The following is a 23,096-nucleotide window of genomic DNA, read 5'->3' as shown; positions in this document are numbered from 1 at the left end:
AAATATGGGAAAACATCCTTACATTTATCACTGCAGGCTTAAGAGTGGTGAGCAGAAGCTAGTCTTTGGGAAGTTAAGTGGTTTTTTTTCTTTAGTTGGGGAGGTGAAAAGAAAATTGAATTTTCATATTTTATCTCCAAACTCCAATGCTTGGGAATTTAATAAATAAATAATTTCTCCTTTCAAAATATTGAAGGTGTAATTGAAAAGAAATGACGTAGGTCAGTCAATAAACAGTAAACAGATGTTTATTAAGCTTACTATATGTTTACTGTATACTAGATATTGTAATATGTACTTGAGATACACAAAAAAATTTAAAACAGTCTCTGTTTTCAAGGAGTTTATGTTATAATAGGGGAGATGATAAGTAAATAATTAGATACATATAAGGGATATCTGGAAGAATAATTAAACAAATTAGAATACATAGATATAATGGAAGGTAATATGCCAGGAGAAACATTGGAAGATACAGAGATCATGAAAGACTTCTTAACATCTGCAAAGTTGGCCTTGAACTGAGTTTTGCCAGGAAGTGAGGCTTAGTGCATAAGGGAGAGCATTCCAGGCTGAAGAGACAGCTAATGAAAAGGTATCAAAATAGAAGCTAGGAGAATCATGTGCCCCTAGAAGGAGACCTATCAGAAAATTATTTCAGTACAGCTATAAAGGGCTGAGAATCTGTACCATCATGATGGCTGTGCAAGTGGAGAGAAGGGGACTCGTATAAGAAATGTTCGTTCATTTCCCATCCCTTTGGACTTCTTTATTGTCCCCCAGAAGCCTCTACCTTGTAAGATCACATCAGTGCTGGTACTCATGTTTCTCATGGGTCCCTCTGGTTGGATAGTGATATGGAGAAACCCCCACATAAGGAGAGAACCCAGACCAGCCATCTCTTTGTTTTCCACCAGGATACATTTCTTTAGACTTCTCCAACTTTCCCCTATGTTTGTCTCATTGAACTTTATTGCCTGTAAGAATGTTTGTCATCTTTTAAGATCTAGTTTCATTTGTCTAAATTCATTATTTTTAGTATCTCTGGTTTCTGGAATCAACTTTTTCAAATGTTGGCTCCCAGTATTTACAGATCTCATTCTCTAACATTTCTCATATAGCCCTTGCTGTGATTTCCTACTTAGTCCCTTTTCTATAACTTCCCAATTAGCAATTCGCCTCATTGTGGGGATGTTAGTACAGAGTTTGGATTTAATTACCTTAGAAGGCTCAACTCATAAGCCTTTGAATATAGATGAAATTTAGTGAATATAGAATATTGATGGCCCAGAATCACCACCATCTAGCTCTCATACCTTACATTTTGACTACATATTTCTCAATAATTTAAATCCAGTTATAAGTAGGATGGATGTGGTTTTTTTTTTTAAGTATTTGTTCATTAACAAGTAAAAGGGTGTGGTTTTAATTAATGGCAGTTCTCCATAACATAGCAAAATACATAGAGACACTACAGCCTTGTAATTATTTTAGTTCAACTACACTCCTCCCCCCAACTTGAAGAGCACTTTTACAATGGAATGATTATACTGTAACATCATTTTTCTTTTTATCATAAAGAATACTAATTTAGTTTTTATTGCATTGCTTATGTTTGGGCTCCAGAAATTGTCTTTTTCCTTCCCATGACAATAAATCAGAAATAAGTCAGTACTTGTTAAAAGGCAGAGTAAAGGTACATATATGCATTAAGTATGCAGAATTCTTCTTTTCATAGAATAGATTGTTTTATCCTCTTCAAAATCACTGTCAACATGGATGACAGTGGGATGTAATAGAATTAGTACTCTGAACTTTCAGGCATAGAAACTGGCTTAGAATCCATATTTTCTTTATCTGTGTGACCTGGGCAAATCTGAACTTTTAATTTCTCCATCTTGTAAAATGATGACTTTGGATTATAGATGGCCCCTAAGGATTCTGCTAGCTCTAAATTTGATCTAGTGTGAGCTGGATTGGTGGGTAGATGTGGGTATATCATTGATAGCTCCTCCAAATGATGCACATAGTACCTCATCTATACTTTCTTATCCTGTGTATCTTGTCCCTTTCCTTCTCAAGAGGTCAACACCTCTTGTTGGGGCCCTTCTTTAGTTCTCTATTATCATGTGGATGGTCACAGTTTACCTCTTTTTGTTCAGTTTTGGCTCTAGCTCAGTGTCCATACGAAGTTATCTATCCAAGATGTATATTTTAATGATTGAATTCTTTGTTTTTTTCCATCCAAATGCATGTCATAGCCTGATATTCTTTATTTATTTTATTTTTTTTAACGATGGATAGCTAGACCGAACTCTTTTAAGTTTAGTATGGGAGACAAGTTAAAGTCTCCCATACTGCAGAAAAAGTGTAGAAAAAGAAAAGTGAATTTGTAGTCATGGGACCCAACTAAATATCTCTTATTCTTTGCCACTTATTGCTTTGTTCAACCTTAGACAATTCATTCAGCTTTTGTGGTCTCCATTTTCCTTATCTGCAAAAGCAGAGTGTTGGAATAACCTTTCTCCAAAAGACTTTTTAGACCTTTGATCCTATTGTGATTTGGAGTCTCATTTAAGAGGCTATGTAGTGTTCTCATACTTGATGCAATCAACAGAACATCATCCTCATCTAAATGACCTTGCCATCTATAAGAATCCTTTCATAAGGTACTGGGCATCCTCCATGAGGATTGTCAGTACTTTGGTGAACATGTGTCTTTGATCTATGCCTCACATGATATTAATAATCAGAGAAAACATCACCTATCTCTTTCTTGTGTTATATCTGTCAAGGAATCTTGTATGCTTTTGAAATATGCTTGGAAAATGCCTTATTGAAGAACAGCCTTTAAAATGGTGGGGGAGGGGGAGTTAATCAAAGAAAATGCTTTTTATTTTATTTTATTTTTTAAATTTATTTATTTATTTTGCTGAGGCAGTTGGGATTAAGTGACTTACCCAGGGTCACAGAGCTAGGAAATGTTAAGTGTCTGAAATTTGAACTCAAGTCCTGGATTTCAGGGCCAGTGCTCTATCCACTGTACCATCTAACTGCCCTTAAAAATGCTTTTTAAAAATAATAAGCAATGCTTGTTTTTTTCTCTTATTTTTTCTTCTGATCTGATTTTTCTTATGCAGAATGATAAATGTGGAAATGTTTTTTTTTTTAAGAAGAGAAATGAGAGGTGATGAAACAAAATAAAAATAATAAGCAAGCAACAAGTTACATATTCTAAAAATCTTATATTCTCTATATCTTCAGGCCAATTTTAAAATTTTTTATTTATTATTTTTGTTATTTTATTATTTTTTATTTTTCAACTGAAATCATCCCACTTGTATTTGATTCTGAGAAGATGTGTACCAATAAGGACAGCTGTTTTTAGTTTAGTAATTTTATTTTAAAAGTAGATTTAGTTTTTTTCCCCAGAATTTGCACAGTACTCTTCACAATGCAGGGGCTTAACACATGTTTATTGAATGAAGGAGAAAATTAGTGGAAAAATAGCTATATTCTGTATCCAAACAGAAATTTTTTTTTGCATTATTGTAGTTTAAGTATATGTTTAAAATTAGACAATTTTATGAGTTTAATCATGACTATACATAATGGTATTATTAAACTCATGCTCATTTTAAATAATGTACAGAAATAGTTTCTTTAATCATCTGTTGATATCCATCTTAGTACTTCATATGCATTGCATGTATTCTATTACAGTGATATCCTTTGGGAGATGAAAATTATTTCATTTGAATATTAAAATCTGTCAAAATACATTATATCCTATCTGTGTCTATGCAGTAACAACTTTTAGTTATTGTAATGACTCATTTCTTGAATTATTCAGTTTTGAGTTTTCTTTTGGGTGGTATATTTTGTGGAAAATAGTTTTCCTATTGATTTTGAGTTTGATCTTAAAGCATTGCAAGTTTAAATGAGAGGTTTAGAATTCTTCTAGCTCCAAAGTTTGGTTCTCTGGCTCAATTTGAGTTATCAAAGAATCCATCTTAGATACTAGTTCAGCCCTAGTTTTACTGGCCTTAGTGATTATCCTCTGGATATAGGCTCTCTTTTGTCACTTTCGTTAAAGTCACCATCTTCATTTTTCTGAATATTCCCTGTTATATAGCCAATTAATTTGGTGTGGTATTTATTTATTCTAGAAAATGTAAGTGACAATCTATGACACAAATAGACATCTTCTTTTCCTTCATTCCTTTGTGATCCAAACTATTATTCAAGAATGAATTTTTCCCGAGAGCCACCTAGCTCTTCCTCTTTGACATAGAGATTTGTAATTATACTTTTCTCTGAGTCAGCATTCCCACAGGGGTTGTTATATACTACCTGAGGCATAGACAGTCTCTGTGGCTTGGTAAGTCTGTACAACTTTATTAATTCTTCACTGAAGCCAATAATCAACCCATAATCTGAACAGTCAAGGGAGTTGTGGTTAAAGAACTGTTTGCAAGTTACCCTGTTGTGTTAGAGGTAGAAGGTAGACCAAAACTCTTTAGCTTCAGCATAAGCAGCTTGTATTTAAAAACCATTAAACAAAAGATGCAGAATCCTTCATTTTGTGACTTAGGCTATAATTTTCTTTTTGTATAATTTTTTTATTGTTGTTTTCTAATACCCATGAGATAGTCCTTTTTCTAGGAAAGTCATTAATCCAGTATGTGAATGGGATTACTTTGTTCATTTTCTCTGTTTCTTCATAGGCTATTACTAGACTGATAGGAATCAAAGAACTAGTTTTGTCTTTTAATATGTTTTCTTCCTCCTCCTCCTCCTCTTTCTCTTTCTTTTTGCTATTATCACCTATTTACCTAGAAGGGTTAATTTTATTTTATGTTTGTCCCCTCTAGATCACTCACAACCCTAGGATTAGTTATATCATCCCTGGCTGACCAAGCAGCTGGAAAGGGTAAAAACAAATTTGTGCCTTACCGGGATTCAGTCCTCACTTGGCTTCTCAAGGTAATGCTTGATTGTTGCATGTTCCTTCATTTCACGTATGCTAAGGGGATGGTATGGCATAATAGTCAGGAATATTTGGGTACATGTATTGCCTCTGACACATATCAAGTCATATGGCCCTGTGGAAGTCACTTAACCTCTCATTCATTGACCCTCCAGGATTATAATTCAAAAAAACAGGTATCAATTTACATTGATCAATGAAATTTCCTTTACCAGTGAAGTACTAGATCTGGTTTTTTAAAAAATGAGGACATTTCTCCTCTTTGGAGGAGGACCCTGAAATAGGAGTCAACAGCCCTATTTCCTGTTCCTCTTTTGCCTTTTACTTGCCATTTTGACCTTGTAAAATGACTTCATCTTTTTGGACCTCAGCTTACTCATTTGTAAGATGGATTGGAATGGATAAATTCTTAAGTTCTCCTGTGCCAGGTTATCTTCAGTTTTGTCGATACTGGTATTCCCTCTAGTAACTGAACTGTCACCTTTCTATAAATGTCTTTAAGAGTTGTTATGGCATAGAAACTCATGACCTTGTAACCAAATTGTGGCCTAGTATCTCCAGATATAATGAGGCTGGTCCTCAGCTGATGGATATTCAGTCCATCCCTGGGCCTCCTTTCCAGTTGGCAGGATCTTCAGCCAGGTAGCACAGTGAGAGAACACTGAGCTTGATATCAGGAAGTCCATCTTCGTGGTTCAAACCTGGCCTCAGACACTTGCTAATTGTGTGAGCCTGGGCAAGACACTTAATCCTGTTTGCCTCAGTTTCCTCATATGAAAAATGAGCTGGAGAAGGAAATGGCAAACCCCTCTTTTTTGTGAAAACCCCAAATGGGGTCCCCAGTAGTTGGACACAACTGAATAGCAACAGCAGAGCTGTTACTCTTTTCTGACCTCATCTTAGAGAGCCCAGAGAGCTCAGACCACAATGAGAAATTGGAGTAACACTTTAATGGAAGTTTTTTCTTTTTAAAAAAGTGTGCATGTCAGATACAAGCAGCACCCATAAAATACATTTTCTTGATTCATAGTCAGATAAGACATATTTTAATGATTTTTTTTTTACATTTGCTATTTTCTTTCCTTTTGTTGGCATAATTCATTTTAGCATTATTCAATAGTTGGGCATTATTCCTTAAAATCATTGTGACATAGTGAAAAGAGTAAGCTGAAGACCTGTGCACATTTTAACTTCTGACCCTCAGTTTTCTCATCTGTAAAATAGAGATAATTATTTCATTATATTATAAATTTGGTGTGAGGAAAGTGCTTTGTAATTATAAAACATTATATAAATGTTAATATTTATGACTATTCATGAAGGTCAAATTACATGTTTATAAAAATCATTTGTGAACTATATGAAGAAGTCATAGCATTTTTTCTTCTCATCTTCATGTAGAATGTAGAATGAAATCATATTTCTATTAAAATTTTACTCTTCTACTCTGCCATGCTTTTCTACTGTGGTTGTATTAGTTACCTTTTGCTGAAGGAGAATTTTTCTTCAGTCTTCCATAGGTTATTATTACTCCATCCTATACTATGATATCAATGAACACAGTAACTGATAGGCCTTTGATTATAGAAAAGTCCATTTTTTAAAACTATATTAAACTTACTCTTCTTAGCTTAGCTAACATGACTTCATTGTTAGGAGCAGAGTTTGCCCTTATTCTCTTTTTTTAATTTATAAGTTACATATTATACAAAAAGATACTTAATTTGTTGTATGTTCCTGAACCTCTGTACAATTTGTTTTGCAGGACAATTTGGGAGGCAATAGTCAAACTTCCATGATAGCCACCATCAGCCCAGCAGCAGACAACTATGAAGAGACACTCTCTACATTAAGATATGCAGACAGAGCCAAAAGAATAGTCAATCATGCTGTGGTCAATGAAGATCCTAATGCAAGGGTCATTAGAGAACTACGTGAAGAAGTAGAGAAACTGAAAGAGCAGCTGTCACAGGCTGAGGTAAAAAACTATCCTGATACATATTTTTTGTTTAAATTATATAGTATTTTGCTCTTTTCAAAGCACTTACACTTTCTCATATATGTAGTCTTTATACATATGTATGTATGTATGTATAAAACACCTAGATTTAAGTCATAGTTTGCCATTAATTAACTGAGTGATCTTGAGTAAATCACTTAACCTCTGAGAGCTTCAGTTTCCTTATCTGTAGCATGAAAATAACAATATCTCCTCTGCTTACCTGATAAGAATCTTGTCAGAATCAAACGAAAATTTTGTTCAACAAGCATTTATCAAGTACAAGGCATTTTTCTAGACAGTGAATATTTTCATTATTTCCCATAATTATTGACAAAAAACAAAACTATTTTTCATCCCATCATTTCTACTTGATCTTGACTATTTTTTAGTGGGGGCTAGGTTAAGCAATGAAATGATCTAAAATAAGACAAGAAAAAGTGGGGGATCATGAAAATGAAGAAGAAAATGGACTTTATATGCTACTAGTTAAGGGAATCAATTCTGGAATCTTCAAGAACTAATATAATGGATACACATCTATGAAGGGATGAGACTAACTCTACAAGCCATTTGTGTATATTTGTGAAAATATCATTAGCACTTCAGGAGAAAAAAGCTATTAAAATTCAAGATGCTACTAATACTGCCATGGTGAGGAGTTATTCTTAGTGGTAGAGAGGCACATTTTGCTAGGTTGAAAAAATGTCTAATGGAATCTCTGATTTTGTTATTTGTTACATTTATTTTGTGCTTATCTTTGGAGCATATGAGCGTGAGCTTATAGATTAGGAAAGTATCTGGCTGGATGCTCTTGAGTGACGAGAGAATGACAATAAAAGTTCCTTGGATCCGTTTCTTGAGTAATTGTAGCATAGTAGTCTTCCCAATGGAATTCAATGAAGGGCTCTCTTGTTTCCATTAAACAAGTAAATTATAGAAAAGTGTTGTTGGTTTAATGCCCTTGCAGATGCTTTTAATGTAAAATCATCCATTTGGAAAGCAATCAAACAATCCTATTCTGTGTGTTTGGAATTCATTTACTTTTTTAAAATGCATCAAACATAATTTTATTATTGCAGTTATCAAGACTGGAAAATGTGTCAGGAAAATCAAAGTTCTGGACAAAGTTGTAGCTCTCTCAGCTGTAGGGAAAAGGTTAAATGATTTGTTTGCAGATGAAATTTTTAGTTGTTTTTTCCTTTTCTTTGAATTTGTGTTATGGTCAGACAGTTGCTTTGCCAGAGCTGGCAGACCTGCCAGAATCCTGGAGCAAAATCTGAGGGTAGAAAAATGGAAGAGAAGCTATCATATGTCCACTTAAAATCTTCAGATGTGTCCAATATTAGATGTCCCAAGTACATTCTTAGCATCATTGTTGTTATCAGCATCTCTAAAGGAATTTAACCAAACTTACTAACTGACTGGGATGGAAGTGCATTTGGATTAGCCTCTAAATCTGAGACACTTCATTTAGTTGTTTTCTTTCTAACCCTGTGGTCTTTGCTGTTAGCTGCCCTTTTTACTCTGTAGAGAATCATGTTACTGCAGGGTGTCAGAAAGCATATTGCTGTCAAATGAAATGAAACATTTTAAAAAGAAAACCTGCATCTGTCTAGCTCCAGTCCCCTTGGGTATTCTCCTTGAACAAATTCAGAGGCAAATTACTGCTGTTTTCACCAGATGTCCTGCTTCCAAGTGAGTAATAAATTGCCTAAATTGATTGCCAACAGTAAAGAAAAGTAATAATAAAGGGCCCAGATAATATCCTGCAAATAAATTAGGAGAAATTTCATCTTTCCTAGTAGGTTAATTTAATTGAAATGCCTTCATTGGTGACATATGGTGATGTCTGTCATTAGTGGAAAAAAGTAACATTGATTAAATGGTCTTTTTTGCTACTGATTTCTTTACTATTTGTTGAAAAGAATTTAAAAATGTTTTTCTCTGATATTTAAAATAAACACAAGAATTAAACTCATTACGGTTCCTGAAATTCCCTACCCATGCTTTAAAAGAATCAAGAAAATATTGATTATACATCCATATTTTCTTGTATTTTATTTGGTTAAATTACTACCCACACACTGTTGGTAATAACCCTGAAAGGAAATAACTTTTTACTTCATTCAAAGCAATGGGAAGAAGATATATCAAATAAAATATTATAGCATTTTATTTTGTTTTTTATTTTTTAAGGCTATGAAGGCTCCAGAACTAAAAGAAAAATTAGAAGAATCTGAAAAATTAATAAAAGAATTAACTGTAACCTGGGAAGAGAAATTAAGGAAAACTGAAGAAATTGCTCAGGTGGCTTGATATGAAATATCATGATTCTGCTTTCTATCTTGTGTCTTTTATAGTTTTTATAGTAGTTTTATAGTTATCACTAAAGAGTATTAAAAGGCCTATTTATACTTAATGATCAGCTGAATACATAAAAAAGTACTTTAGACACCAATTTCTTATACCTGATGTTTTGTTCTTTGTTATTTATTTGAACTGTATGTGAATATCTCTATATTTATTAATGTGGTTAGGGAACAGCACAATGTATATGAGTATACTTATAGAATATAAGTATAATATATACTAAGTATATATATGTATGTATAATAATATAAGAGAAATGCTAGTACATTTAAACAAAGGTCTAATCTTGCTTCTAAAAATATAGAAAAAATGCAAGGCTGGATAGTTTAAATTCAAATTGTGCTATGAGCAAAATAATCCTAACATCGAGCAGTGATATAATTTTCATTGATTCAAGTGATAAAACAATAATATATGTAATGTGCTTTGGAAATTTTAGCACACTATTATAAATTTAGAAGCTGCTATTATGATTCTGATTTTGTGAGCTTATGAAGAAATGCAATTTGACAAGTTTCCCTTGAAGAATTCAAGAAAGATAGTTATCACTAAGGGCTAGATCTGTTGAAAGTCATTTAAAGATGTACACTTTTACAGCTGTTTTTCAGTCACATTGATGCTTAAGTATCTGACCACATCAATCAATTACAACCCAAAGGAGTATCTGGAATCCAGTCCAATCTTTAGCCTCTTATGCTTCTAATAGATGTGTCTATGTGATGGCTTTGTACTCAGCAAGAATGACTTAAACTTTTCATTTGCACGTCTTGTTACTAAGGCAACAAACTAGATGAGTTACTCACTTTTGTCTGGTTTTGTCTACAGGAGAGGCAAAGACAGCTTGAAAGTATGGGAATTTCCCTTGAGACTTCTGGCATCAAGGTGGGGGATGACAAATGCTATTTGGTGAACTTGAATGCTGACCCTGCTCTCAATGAACTTCTTGTCTATTATCTAAAGGTAAGAGGACACATATAAATCTAAATTCCTGACTCATCCATATGGAAGACCCATATGGCATTAAGTGTATCCTTCATTTAATTAAAAGAATTAATAATATAATGAATTCTAAAATTATTCCTTCGGTAGATAATCATTTACTATATTGTCATAAACCATTATTCATAATTTTATTCTTTAAATATTTATTAAGTGTCTTCTGTGGTCAAGGCACAGTACTAAGTAACATGTCTTTAAGATAATTATTTCCTGACTATACTTTATTGAATTAACTAAATAAGAAAAAAAGATGATTTTTATATCATTTCCATTTTGATCCAATACCTTAGGATTTCTGTGTGCTATGATTTAAAATAATGAAATTTTAAGCTGCAAAACTTCATAAATAAAATAAAAAAATAAAAAAACAAGAATCTTATATCTTTTTGCTTCTTTTCTGGCAACCTTAACATAAACTCAGAAAAGAGACTCATTTTTCTTCTTCTAGACATGACCTTCTGGCTCATGGCCTCTTGAGCTCATGATTGAAATTGCAAATTGCGTCCAGTCACAGGGACTAATGAGTAAGCCACTGAATGTTTCCCCTGTAGTTTAGTGCAAAAGGAACCCCTTAATATTTATTGGACACCTCTGGGGCCTGCTATGGAATGAGACTATTAGACTCTCTCTTTCATGCTTAGGGCCCTCTCCTTTCTTCATCATCTTCTTGTTTTCTTGGCTTCCTTAAAGTTTCAGTTAAAGTCCCACATTCTACAAACAGTCTTTCCCAGTCAGTTCTCCTTAATCTTATCACTATGAAATTACCCACACATTATCTTGTTTGTTCAGAACTGTTTGTATATACATGTGTTTGTACATAGTTGTCTAATATATTACACTGTGAACTTCTTAAGAATTGGGACTATTAACTTATCATATTGCTTGGCACATTGTGAATATTTTAAGTCTCAAGTGATATAGTATTTGCAAAGTTCTTAGCACAGTTCCTGGCACATAGTAGGCACTAAATAAAAGTTTATTCCTTTTTCTTTCCTTAATAAATGCATATTGCTTTCACTGGTTTCAAAGGTAGGATTGCAGAGTGCCTCCTTTCATCTTTCCTTATTTAAGAGAGTAGACAGACTGGGTGCTAAGGTACAGATGTCTTCTCATATGCATGAGAAAACTTTTTTAAAAAGACCCACAAAAACAGTGGAGAGCTTGATAAAGGGGAAGCAAAGACATAAACTCTATTTGTTGTTATGCAGTCGTTTTCAATAGTGTCTTACTCTTTGTTATCCCATTTGGAGTTTTCTTGGGAAAGGTACTGGAGTAGTTTTCCATTTCCTCCTCCAGCTCATTTTATAGATGAGGAAACTGAGGCAACCAGGCTTAAGTAGTTTGCTCAGAGTCACAATTAGTATGTGTCTGAAACCAGATTTGAACTCCGAAAGATGAGTCTTTTTGACTCCAGGTTTATTGTATAACTTAGCTTCTATGGTAATATCTATAGCTTGTGTCTTTTTCTGTCTCATGTTAGGTATAAATATTATCTTCATTATTCTGGTATTGCATAGAGGTCTGTGAAGAAGAAGTGAGCCCTTCCTGAAAATTTTGTTTGCTGAGACCAAAATTTACTTAGCCTAGTCTATCATCTTTGGAGGACTTATTACAACAGAATCAATAGTATTGTAGCATTATAAAAAAGGCAAGAGTTTAGTTTTTGTTCTCAGTTTAGAGGAAGGATACAACCTTATTAAGCACATGCTATATTCCAGGCACTGTGCTAAGCCCTTTATAAATTATCTTTATGGCATTCCTGATATCCCTATTTTACAATTGAGAAAATTGATTCAGACATTCACTAGCAGAGGGTCATACAATAATAAGTGTCTAAGATTAGATTTGAACTTAGATTTTTTTGACTCAAGACCAGTGTTCTCTCTACTATGCAACTTAGCTTGAGAAATAAGTGAGATAGAACAGTCATGGTCTCTGAAGATCAGTCCTCTGAGTTGAATGTCATGATTATCACCTCATAATTAGTTAACTTTGCCTCCAAAATTCTTTCCATCTAACTCTTCTTCTGTATATATCAAGAATTTAACAAGTGCTATTTGAATTGAATTAATAAATGCAAAATATTTTTCTGGGAAAGGGGCATCAGGAACTAAGGACATCAAAATGTTAGGCTCCATGTACAAGATGCTTCTTGAACTAAACTTTAAAGATAATAATTCTGAAAAGCAGACACAAGAGGGTAGTATATTTCACCCAAGGAGGAAATCCTATACAATGGTAGAAGCACAGAAGATGGAATATCATGTACAGAGAACAGCAAGGATCCAGTTTGACTGGAATGCAGAGAGTGAGGGAAAGTAATGTGAACTAAGCCTAATAGATTAGAACCAAATTTTGGTGAACTTTAACTGCTTAATTTAAGAACATATATTTTCTGCTAGAGGTAAGAGAAAGTCATTGGAGTTTATTATTCAGGGGCTTTGGGGAATATTCTTGTGTGGAGAAAAGATTAGATAGGGAAAGACAGGTGGCAAGGAGACCAAGAAGAAGGTACTGAAATAGTTCAAATGATTAATGATGAAACACTGGACTTGTTCCTTTGTTCTGTGAATGAAGAAAAAGGGATGAATATAGGAAGTTTCATATAGTTAATAATAAGATTTTGCAATGGTTAGTTATCTAGGGTGAGAGAGAATGAAGAATTGAAGAGGAAACAATTGGATAATTTAGAAAGAGGCAGTGATTTGGAAGTACTTTCAATAAATTAAATTTGGGGTATCCATGAGACTTTCATTTGGAAATAACCAATGGACAGGTGGAGATATGGGATTGGAGATCCACAGAGAGATTAGAACTACTTCAATAGATTGAGGAATCCTTTGCATAGTGATGCTACTTAAATCTATGGGAAGTGATGAGGTCATAAAAGGAGAGTATTGAGAAAGAAAAAAAAAGGACCCTAGAATATACCCATAGTTGAAAAGATATGGATACTGATCTAGTAGATGAAACGGAGGAGTGGCCAGACATAGAAGAGAACCAAGAGAGAGAGAAGTGTCACAAAAACCAAAGAAGGAAAAAATATACAGAACTGAGGAGGAGGAGGAACGATCAGCTTCACTTGATTAAATATATCTAAGAAGTGAGGAATATTCTATATACTTCCAGTGCCTTTATATATAATATCGATAAAGGAGCTTTAGCTATTTTTATTGTTATAATTTAATGTATTATGCTTTGATATGACACTAATTTTAAATTGGTTCATCAACATTGACCAATTTTAATGTATGTAAATTACAACTTTAATGCACTATCAACATAAAGTATTTATTTGATTTTAGTGCACACAAAACCTGATATCTGTAGCCTTCATTTAGTGATGCTTATATACATCCAGAAAAGTTGGAATACCTTGTGATTTGTAAGATATTTGTAGATTTGACTCACAGTGTCTTTAATTATCTTTGACCAGGATCACACCAGAGTTGGTGCAGATACTTCTCAGGATATACAACTCTTTGGCATAGGAATTCAACCTGAGCACTGTGAGATTGACATTGCAGCAGATGGAGATGTTTCTCTCACTCCAAAAGAAAATGCAAGGTAAGGAAATTATAGTGAGACTTGATATACATATTGTTTTTTATTATTAAAAGATGGAGACCACTTCTGGAATTTTTTTATTAGAGTTCCCACACTGATGAAATTAAATATATTACTGAATTTCAGTCCCCTTTACCTCCTGACTTTCTTATCTCCCTTTCCCCTCCACATCTGCTCAGTCCTACCCATCCTTCAAATCTTTGCTCAAATGCCATCCCATCCTAGAAGACTTTCCCAGTACCCTTAATAAAGATCCATATATCTGACTTTCCATAATGCTTTTATACTTCTGTTTTCTGTTCACATTCTTTCTATTATTTATTATTATTAATATTATTATTATTGTGGCTTATTACTTGTATTAGACTACAAATTTCAAGGGAGTAAGAACAATGTCATCTTTGTATTTTCTGTACCACCTAACACAAGATTAGTGCTTAATATTTATTTGCAAGATAAATGGATATTAGTGAATTTTCTTTAGAACCTTAGTTATATGTGTTGTTCTATATTACCTAGGAAGTAATAAGTTCACTCCCAGTGTAAAGTATTCTGTGTAATATACTTCAAAGCATTTATTGACTTTTCTTTTTAAACTATACAAAAGTAATGCATAAATACATTTATTATCTAAATTAGTTAATCATCAGTTAACAATCAGCAAGTATTTATTGAGAATCTATTATGTGACAAGCTAGGTGGTACAGCTGGTAAACTGTTCAACCTGGAGGCAGAAATCTGGCCTCAGACACTTACTAGATGTGTGATCTTAGGCAAGTCATGTCACCCATGTCACCCTGTTTGCTTCTGTTCTTCCTGTATAAAGTGAGTTGGAGAAAGAAATGATAAAATCCCCCAGTTTTTTTGCCAAGAAAATTGCAAATGGGGTCATGGAGAGTCATACACAACTGAAATGACTGAAAAACAAGATTCAAAAACAATGAATAAAATATTTCCTACATACAAAGATCTTACTAGAATTCCAACAGAAGAAAACAGATGCCTATGTAAAGAGAATAAAGATAAAGTAATTATCTATAAAGCAATTTGGGAGTGGGGACAGCTAGCTGGTACAGTGGATAGAGCACCAAATCTGGAGTCAGAAAATCTGAATTCAAATCCATCCTCAGACACCTAGCAGCTATGTGACCCTGTTCAAGTCGCTTAAACCTATTTACTTCGGTTTCGTTATTTGTAGATTGAAGTAGAGAAGGAAATGGCAAACTATTCTAGTATCTCTGCCATGAAAACCCCAGAAAAAGTTCACAATAAATTAGACATGACTGAAACAACTAAACAACAATTTGGAAATGAGCTCATTAGGGAAGGGGAATGGTGTCCAGAGAGGCAGGAGAGAAAAGTTGGAGAATGAGATTGTGAAAGACTTTTAAGTCTCAATAGAATGGTTTGTATTTGATCCTAAACACAATAGAGAGCCATTAGAGTGTGTTGAATAGGGGAGGGGGATATGGTCAGATCTATATTTAATGAAAATCATTTTTGCAGTAGTATATAGTACAGGTTGCAATTCTGGAAGCATAAAGGTAAGGAAATCCATGAGGAGGTTTTGTGATCCATTTATAAATCACATGTATCAACGAAAGCTCTAAATGGGTGTCAATCAGTGTTGGCCATTCATTTGTAAACATTTAAGTGTGTTTTCTGCACAAAATATTATGCTAAGATTTAGGAAAGATACAAAATTTAAATAAAACACTTTTCTTACTTGAAGCTTCTGGTCTAGGAGGAAGATAAAACATAAAGGCAACAGTAATACAAAATATTATATGATAAGTACATTTAGAGATTCACAATGCAAAACTATGTGAAGTCTCAAAGGCAGAGTAAAATAAATAGGAATGAGACAGAAGTGGAAGAGGAAACTTCATCAAGTGGTATTTGAGTTAGACTTGAAAGAAAGGGTAAGAATTTAACAGATAAAGAAGGAAGAGAAGAATATTCTAAGCTCAAATCAACAAACATTATTTACTGTCTAAATGTGGGAAGCTCTGTGCTGAGCATACAAAATTAAGAGAGAGAGAGAGAAAGAGAGAGAGAGCATCTCTGGTCCTTATTGACTTATAATCTGTTGAGAATTTGTAATAAATAACACAGATAAGCAAATGCTAGAACAGATAGGAGAGATCTCTAGTAAGTAGGGGTGATTCAGGAGAGATTTTGTGTAAGAATCGGTATCTGAGCTGAAGTTTAAAAGAAATTAGCGATTCTAAGAGGTAGGGGAGAGAAGTTAGCATTTGCCAGATGGGGAGGAGAGCAGGTACAAAAGTATGGAAATGGGTACTGGAGCTTTGAATTCAGAACGTGATTAATAAGCTAATTTGACCAAAATGAGTGAAGGAGAATAATATAAAATAAGTCTGAAAATGTAGATGAGAGATTGTGAGAGCCTTTAAATGCAAGGCTGGTTGAGGAGGTTATGTTTTAGTCTCAAGGCAATAGAGGACTATGGAAAGTTTTGAATAAGATGAACAAAAGAATAGATGTAGGAAATTGATGATAAAGGAAAAGATATAAGCACATTTTTGGTAATACTTGTCACCATCCATTCAGCAAAATACATCCTGCTTTTCTTTTTTTCCACAGTTCTGTAGAACTAATCTGTAGACTAATAAAATAGTAGAAAATTCCAAACAGATGGGACCCAGATTTATAAGGATAGAGTTACAAAATTAGTCATTTTGACTGGCAAGAATATGGGTGCATGTCAGTGGAAAAAACACGTAGCAAACTGTTTTGTTGTATTTGTAACAGATCAAAAATATTAAAAGAGGTTTCTGGGATTTTTTTTTTCATTCAAAACAATCACAATAGTTGCAATATGTTGAAATACAGCTGCTACTGAATAATTTATTTTCATGAAGAACCCTGTTATTAATAGTACAATATTGTGTTTGTTATTTAATTGTGAATTTTAGAATTCATAAGGGTCAGGTTAGTGAAGAATAAGCTAATGGAAAATAAGAGCTTAGTTTTTCAGTTCCCTTGTCACTTGTGGATATAAGAACCACAAGACTGTTTTCTTTTCTACATTAAACAAAAGAATGAGTGAACAGGTAAATATATTATTTATTTAATCAGCATCAGTACACTCTTTTCAAGTGGTAGGAAAACAGATTTATTACAAGGTCATTTATCAAGGATCAGTTATCATAGGATTAAAATATCATAGATTTAGGACTGGAAGGGAGCTGAGCCATTTAATTGAACCTCAGGACTTTAAAGATAATGAAGCAGCTTTAGAGAATTAAAATAGCCTGCACAGGACCACACAGGTAGCTAGTGGCAGACTTGGGACTTGTCTTTGTTCTCTAAATAAATGCAAAGCCTCTATGCATTAATGGTGCCCTTCATAGCAAAAAAATGGGATTCTGTGATAAACAGGGTAAGAGGGTGGGGGATCTTTATAAGCTATTTCTATATTGGATATTCAAGCAATTAAATTCACAGACCATTTATAATTGTCATTCAGTCAGTCAATTTTGGTGAGCCAGACTTTATGCTAAGCTCTGGGAATGGAAAGGAGAAAGGAAGGAAAGGAGGAGGGAGGGAGAAGGGAACGAAAGGAGGGAGAAGGGAAGGAAGGAAAGATGGGAGAGAGGGAGAAAAGAAGGGAGGAAGGAAGGAAGAGAGGAAGGGAAGAAGAGAGAGAGAAAGACATGGAGAGAAAGAGGAAGAAAAGAAAGGACGGGAAGGAGGGAGAGAGAAAAAGATACAGGGAAAGAGAATGGAAAGAAGGGAGGAAAAGAAAAAGAAAGGAAGGAAGGAGAGAAAGAAAGAAGGAAGGGAGGAAAGATAGTTCCATGTGCCAAGAAATACACAGTCTGATGGGAAAGTCAGCATGCAAACGGCTATTACAAGTAAGGTATGTACAAAAAATCGTGACAAATTTCCTGGAATATACATGAAGCAAATTTCTCTTTTATAGTTATGCATTGCCTCCACTATCTACAGTACAGAATTTAAATTTCAGACAAGTTTCAAATTACATTTAAGATAAAGCAAAGGTCTCCTTAGACATTGGGTTCATTATTCTATTACTGTCCACTCCATTCCTCCTAAGGGCTTCCTTTTTCTTCCTTTCAGGTCCTGTGTGAATGGAACACTCGTGTGTTGTACCACTCAGTTATGGCATGGAGATAGAATCCTATGGGGGAACAACCACTTTTTTAGGTAACATCACTGTGTTCATTCATGTTTTATTTTCATTAGCATTTTCAGTGTTGCTAATTTTAAATACTAAAAAGTTAAATTTTTTTTTTTAAACAGAATAAATCTACCGAAGAGGAAACGACGAGATTGGTTGAAAGATTTTGAAAAAGAAACTGGTCCACCAGAACATGATCTGGATGCAGCCAGTGAAGCTTCTTCAGAACCAGACTATAATTATGAATTTGCACAAATGGAAGTTATTATGAAGACACTGAATAGTAATGGTAAGAACTCAGTAGACGTTAAATCTCTGGGTGTATTTCCCTAGGCAGTTTTTTGCCTCACTCTGGATGGAACAGATCTAGATAGCATTGTTTAAATACCATTTTGAAATTCAAAATTTCTTATTTCCTGTTCTTACTGGAGATATCTCATGGTAATGTCAAAGCTCTTTATATATCAACAAAGATAGTTGAAATATTGAAATGTTGAATGGAATGCAATGGAACCTCCAATTTTGTCTCATTGAACTCTAGTCATTACAATATTATATTAAGTCCAGAAAATTCTCATCCAATAATTTCAAACAATCCACTGAGGAAGCTAGATATTTTAGTATTCTTTTTCTAGGAATTATAGCACAGTGAGGTTCAGATTGAACAAATTCCTAATATAAATGATTTCAAGGTACCTTTTATAAGACCTGACAAGAAAGGCCAAGAATCATGTAAGAATTTTGTAAGGCTTTTGCTTTGCAAGCTTTTCTCAGATTTCTGAGCAAAGATATCCCATGTATTTTTAGTCATTCATTAATTTCAAATAATTCACTGAGGAAGCCAGATATTTTAATATTCTTTTTCTAATATAAGTGAACTTGGGGCACTTTTTACTAGATCTGACAAGAAAAGCCAGGAATCATGATTTTTTTTTGGTAAGGCTTTTGTTTTTCAAGCTTTTCTCAGATTTCTGAGCAAAGATACCCCCTTTCTTTTTCTTTTTTTTTTTTTTTTTTTTTTTTTTTTTTTTTTTTTGCTTCAAAAACTTTCTTTTGGAAAATTTTTGTAAATCCATTTGTTTTTATGTTTTATGTAAGGGAAAGTTCTCTTTCCCTTTTTCTGAAAGAGTATTTTTTTAAAGATGCATTTATTTATTTTTATATATGTTGTTCCCTACCCCCAGAAAATAAGCTCTCTGAGGATCAAAGACTTATTTTTGTCTTTGTATTTCCATTCCTTAGCATAGTGCTTAATTCACATTAAGTACTTAATGAATATGAATTGAACTGAATTAAAATCTTTATATATGCTAAACAAATTATTCTCTCCTATAACCACAAGAATATTCTTTTCCCATTTCTCTATAATCTAGTTCTTGATTCCTGATTGTAGGAAACTCAAAAAGTTTATAAGGAGACCAGAAAAATTCTCTCAGTACCTAATGACAACAAAGTGTTTGCAAAGTGTCTTACCTCCTCCCTCTCTTAAAACTGCAAATCTAAGCACCAGCCCTGAATTCAGGAGGACCTGAGTTCAAATCTGGACTCAGACTCAACACTTCCTTGCTGTGTAACTCCAATTGCCTCAGCAATAAATAAATGAGTGAACGAATAGATAAAAAAATCTCCTGCAAAACTAAACCATGTCCTATAAAGTACCAGAAAAATGCCTTTTGAGAATACCCAAACCTTTCCTGCCAACTCAGTAATGTATTTTATTTATTTTGATCTAAGGACCCCTTGTGTAAACCATGAAATTTCTTTAAAAGTATAGTTTGTTAATTTGTGTTTTCCCAGTGGATTTCCTTCATTTTTTTACATTGGTCTTTGGTGGAATTTGAGCTATCTGGGATGTAACAAATTGAGGCTTAAAGGCACACAGAACTTTTTTTTTTTTTTTTTTTTTTTTTCCCTTTAGGAGTAACTTCATGGATCCCCATTTGAGGAGTAAAAAGTAAAAAGAAAAAGTCAAAAAATGAATAAGAATTTTAACAGTCTGTGTTGAATATAGTGAAAATTTTTAAACAGAGAAGAAAGGAGAAAGTAGCCATACAAAAGAATCTCTATAATTTTCTTTCCTGAAAGAACAAGATAGCTACCTGGAAGACTTGGGAAAGCAAATGAAATTGATGTTTAGTGACATCAAAATCTAATTAATGGGTCAGTTAAGCAACATTTCAAAACAACAAGTTCTTCCTTGGAAGCCTTAGGTTATGCATGTTGGGACAGAGCAAGTTATAGGGTGTGAGCTCTGAGGTGGAAGAGTTTTCTGAGTAGAGAAACACTCAGAAAGAGCTCATTATTAGTGTTCCTAGCAAGGGCTATGGAATTTCTTCTGTCTGTATCATGAATTTTGTTCTCAGAATATAGAATTATAATTAGACCCAAGTCAATGATTAACTTTCAGGTGTTTTTACAAGATACGTATTGAACCTAAGAAATTAGTTCTCTTTTTACTTCCCATCATTTTTTAACTTCTCCTATACTGAAGATCAGATCACAGTCAGTGGTCTTCATTGTCATGACTCATAGTATTAAAGAATAGGTTTGGAGGTGGAAGAGCTTTTGAACAATGCCCCTTCATTTGTTCTTTCACATAGTATGTCATGGACCATTTCTGTCTTGTGCCTTTTAATTGTGATAAAATCCTATTGGGAAATAGCTCCAATTCTAGCTCTGAAGGGCCTCCTTCATTTTCCATGTTGAAAATGGGGCCCAGAGACATTAAGATATTTTTGTATCCCTAAAACTGAATTTATATATGTTTGATGATGGGTTAATTGATTGCCCAGAATCAGTAGGTCTACATCAATTGTCTAGAGCATATATCTTAATACCCAGTCAAATTCTCTTTCCCGTCACTATTCTATGGTATGGGTTGTCTTCATTTTATAAAATGTTTAGAAATCTCCACCAGTTAATAAAAGACCAATACAAAATTGGTATAAAGCATATTTGGAAATATAACTGAGAATAACAATGGCATATTAAAATTTAACTTATAAATACTCAGTTTACCTTCCACATTTTAGAAACAGAGGAGATGGTTACTAGCTCCTTTTTTTCTATTACTATCTTCTTATCCAAATAATTCCAAGACCCTCTCATCCTCATTTACTTTATACAAGTCTTTCAGCCTTAGGTTGGTAGCCATATTAGTACTCAATGCATATCAGATTGCTCTCTAAATTGCTGTTCATTTTCAAATATTGATCATCTCTTTTACAAAGTAATACTCATTCTCCATCTATCCAAATCCCAGTCATAAATGAGTGTCTTTCCCCTAAATCTGAGATGCTTACCTTTCAAACTTTCTGTGGTCAAACCATTACTATATTAGTGGCTCGAAGTCACTCACTGGAGTTCAAATTTGCCACCAGGTGGGTTCCCGATAAACCTGTATTCCTGGTGGTCATCCCGATGGTGGTCCTACCTGAAGATATTCTTCCCACTCATGTGGCTTCAGACTGAGTTTCTACATATACGCTGGGATAAAGGTTTACTGCTGATCTGCCTTTGCATGGCAGAGCATGGCTGGTTTTTGGCATTGTTGTGGACTGATGCTTGAAATGTGTGTCTTGACCGGATTTAACAACTTTGATTAGGAGAAAACTAGAAGCTATGTTCCTGAAAACTATTCTGCATTCTAGTTTGGGAGATTCTTTAAAAATGTTCCTCCCATCTCTTCTAGCTCCATGTTAATTTGTTATATGAAACTAGTTTCTGTCAAAACTGGAAAAGATTATTGGTGGTGTTATGACCAGTGTTCTAGTGAACAAGTCCTGTTATGCCTTCTCATGTTATGGAGGTGATCTTAGGTTCTTTAAAGTCATGTCACCAGAGCACAAGTTCAACAAGAATCACCAGGCTGGAGAGACTTTGGGTTCAGACCAATTGACCAAGGTCCAGTCTGAATGAAAGAGGCTTGAGCAGAGAGGTTTGCCGTGAGGGTTTTGAATTTTCTTAATCACTACAGCATATTAACCTGTCAACTAAGAGTTGTGATTTTCATTGATATTAGGGATATTCACAAGAATGATATCCATTAGTTCTTGAATTGTTGAGGTAGTCCTGCAGCTGTTATTCCTGCAGAAAATAGTGATATATCAGTTTAAACGATGGTGCTTCTAAGTGCTTGTCATATTTTGAAGATGATGTCTATCCCAGTTCTAGGATTTCATAATATATATGATGGGCTCTTTGCAGTAGTAATGATGGAGCTGATTCATCTGAACTATACAGATGAGTTATAATAAACTTTATACTTAATGTAGAGTAATGCATTCTTTCCAAAGAACTCAGAACAGATTACAAATTTATTGTTCTAGAAGCCCTCTTAAGAGAAACAAGAGGAAATTGGGAGATAGTTCACCACTCTTCTTTTACAAATGGGCCTGCTGAGAGTAAATAAATGACTGGATAAATACCATAAATTTTTAACACCATAATTTTTAAAGAACTCCTTTAGGACCCTATACTTTTTCCTAGTATTGTGTACCTTCTCCTAGTTTGCTGCTTCTATTAACTTTGCCTCGAGTTTGATTTTTTAGCCATTTTGTTGGATTTTGGTTTGCTATATTTTCCAATATAAATTTTTCTTTTAAACTCCTCTCCATCCAACTTTAAAACAAGGTAGTGCTATATAAGATGGTATTCATTGTCACTCTTCTCGTAACACCTATGACTTTGATATTGCAACCAGAAATCATATAGACAATCTTTCTTACCTAAAAATAACATTTAAGAAGAGTAGAATGAAAGGAATGGATGAGGATAACATATAATCTTCTAAGTATGATGTTATGTTATATAAGAACAGGCTAGAGATTTGTCGGTCCTATCATGGTGTAACATATCATGCTGCTAGGGACCCACAGTTACTCGAAAGATTTCTTATATAAAAAAATTGGTAGAATTCTAATGACTTTGCAAAAGAAAAACTTAAAGAACATACAAAAGAAAATATTTCCAACCTTATGTCATCATCAAAGCCAGAATAGAAA

General features: G+C 33.8%; 1 protein-coding gene across 1 annotated transcript in view; it reads left to right on the top strand.

The window, feature by feature from the left end:
- The window catches only part of KIF13A (kinesin family member 13A), a 242,422-nt gene that overhangs the window by 152,296 nt on the left and 67,030 nt on the right, over nt 1-23,096 (top strand). Inside the window, 7 exon segments of the mRNA XM_074272374.1 lie at nt 4,875-4,986; nt 6,756-6,968; nt 9,189-9,299; nt 10,188-10,322; nt 13,798-13,928; nt 18,033-18,119; nt 18,216-18,382. Coding sequence (XP_074128475.1) covers nt 4,875-4,986; nt 6,756-6,968; nt 9,189-9,299; nt 10,188-10,322; nt 13,798-13,928; nt 18,033-18,119; nt 18,216-18,382 — 956 coding nt within the window.

This window comes from Sminthopsis crassicaudata, chromosome 1 (assembly GCF_048593235.1).
Source record: "Sminthopsis crassicaudata isolate SCR6 chromosome 1, ASM4859323v1, whole genome shotgun sequence".
Lineage (NCBI taxonomy): Eukaryota > Metazoa > Chordata > Mammalia > Dasyuromorphia > Dasyuridae > Sminthopsis > Sminthopsis crassicaudata.
The sequence above is the reverse complement of the archived record's forward strand: the minus strand, read 5'-3'. Positions and strand labels throughout refer to the sequence as shown.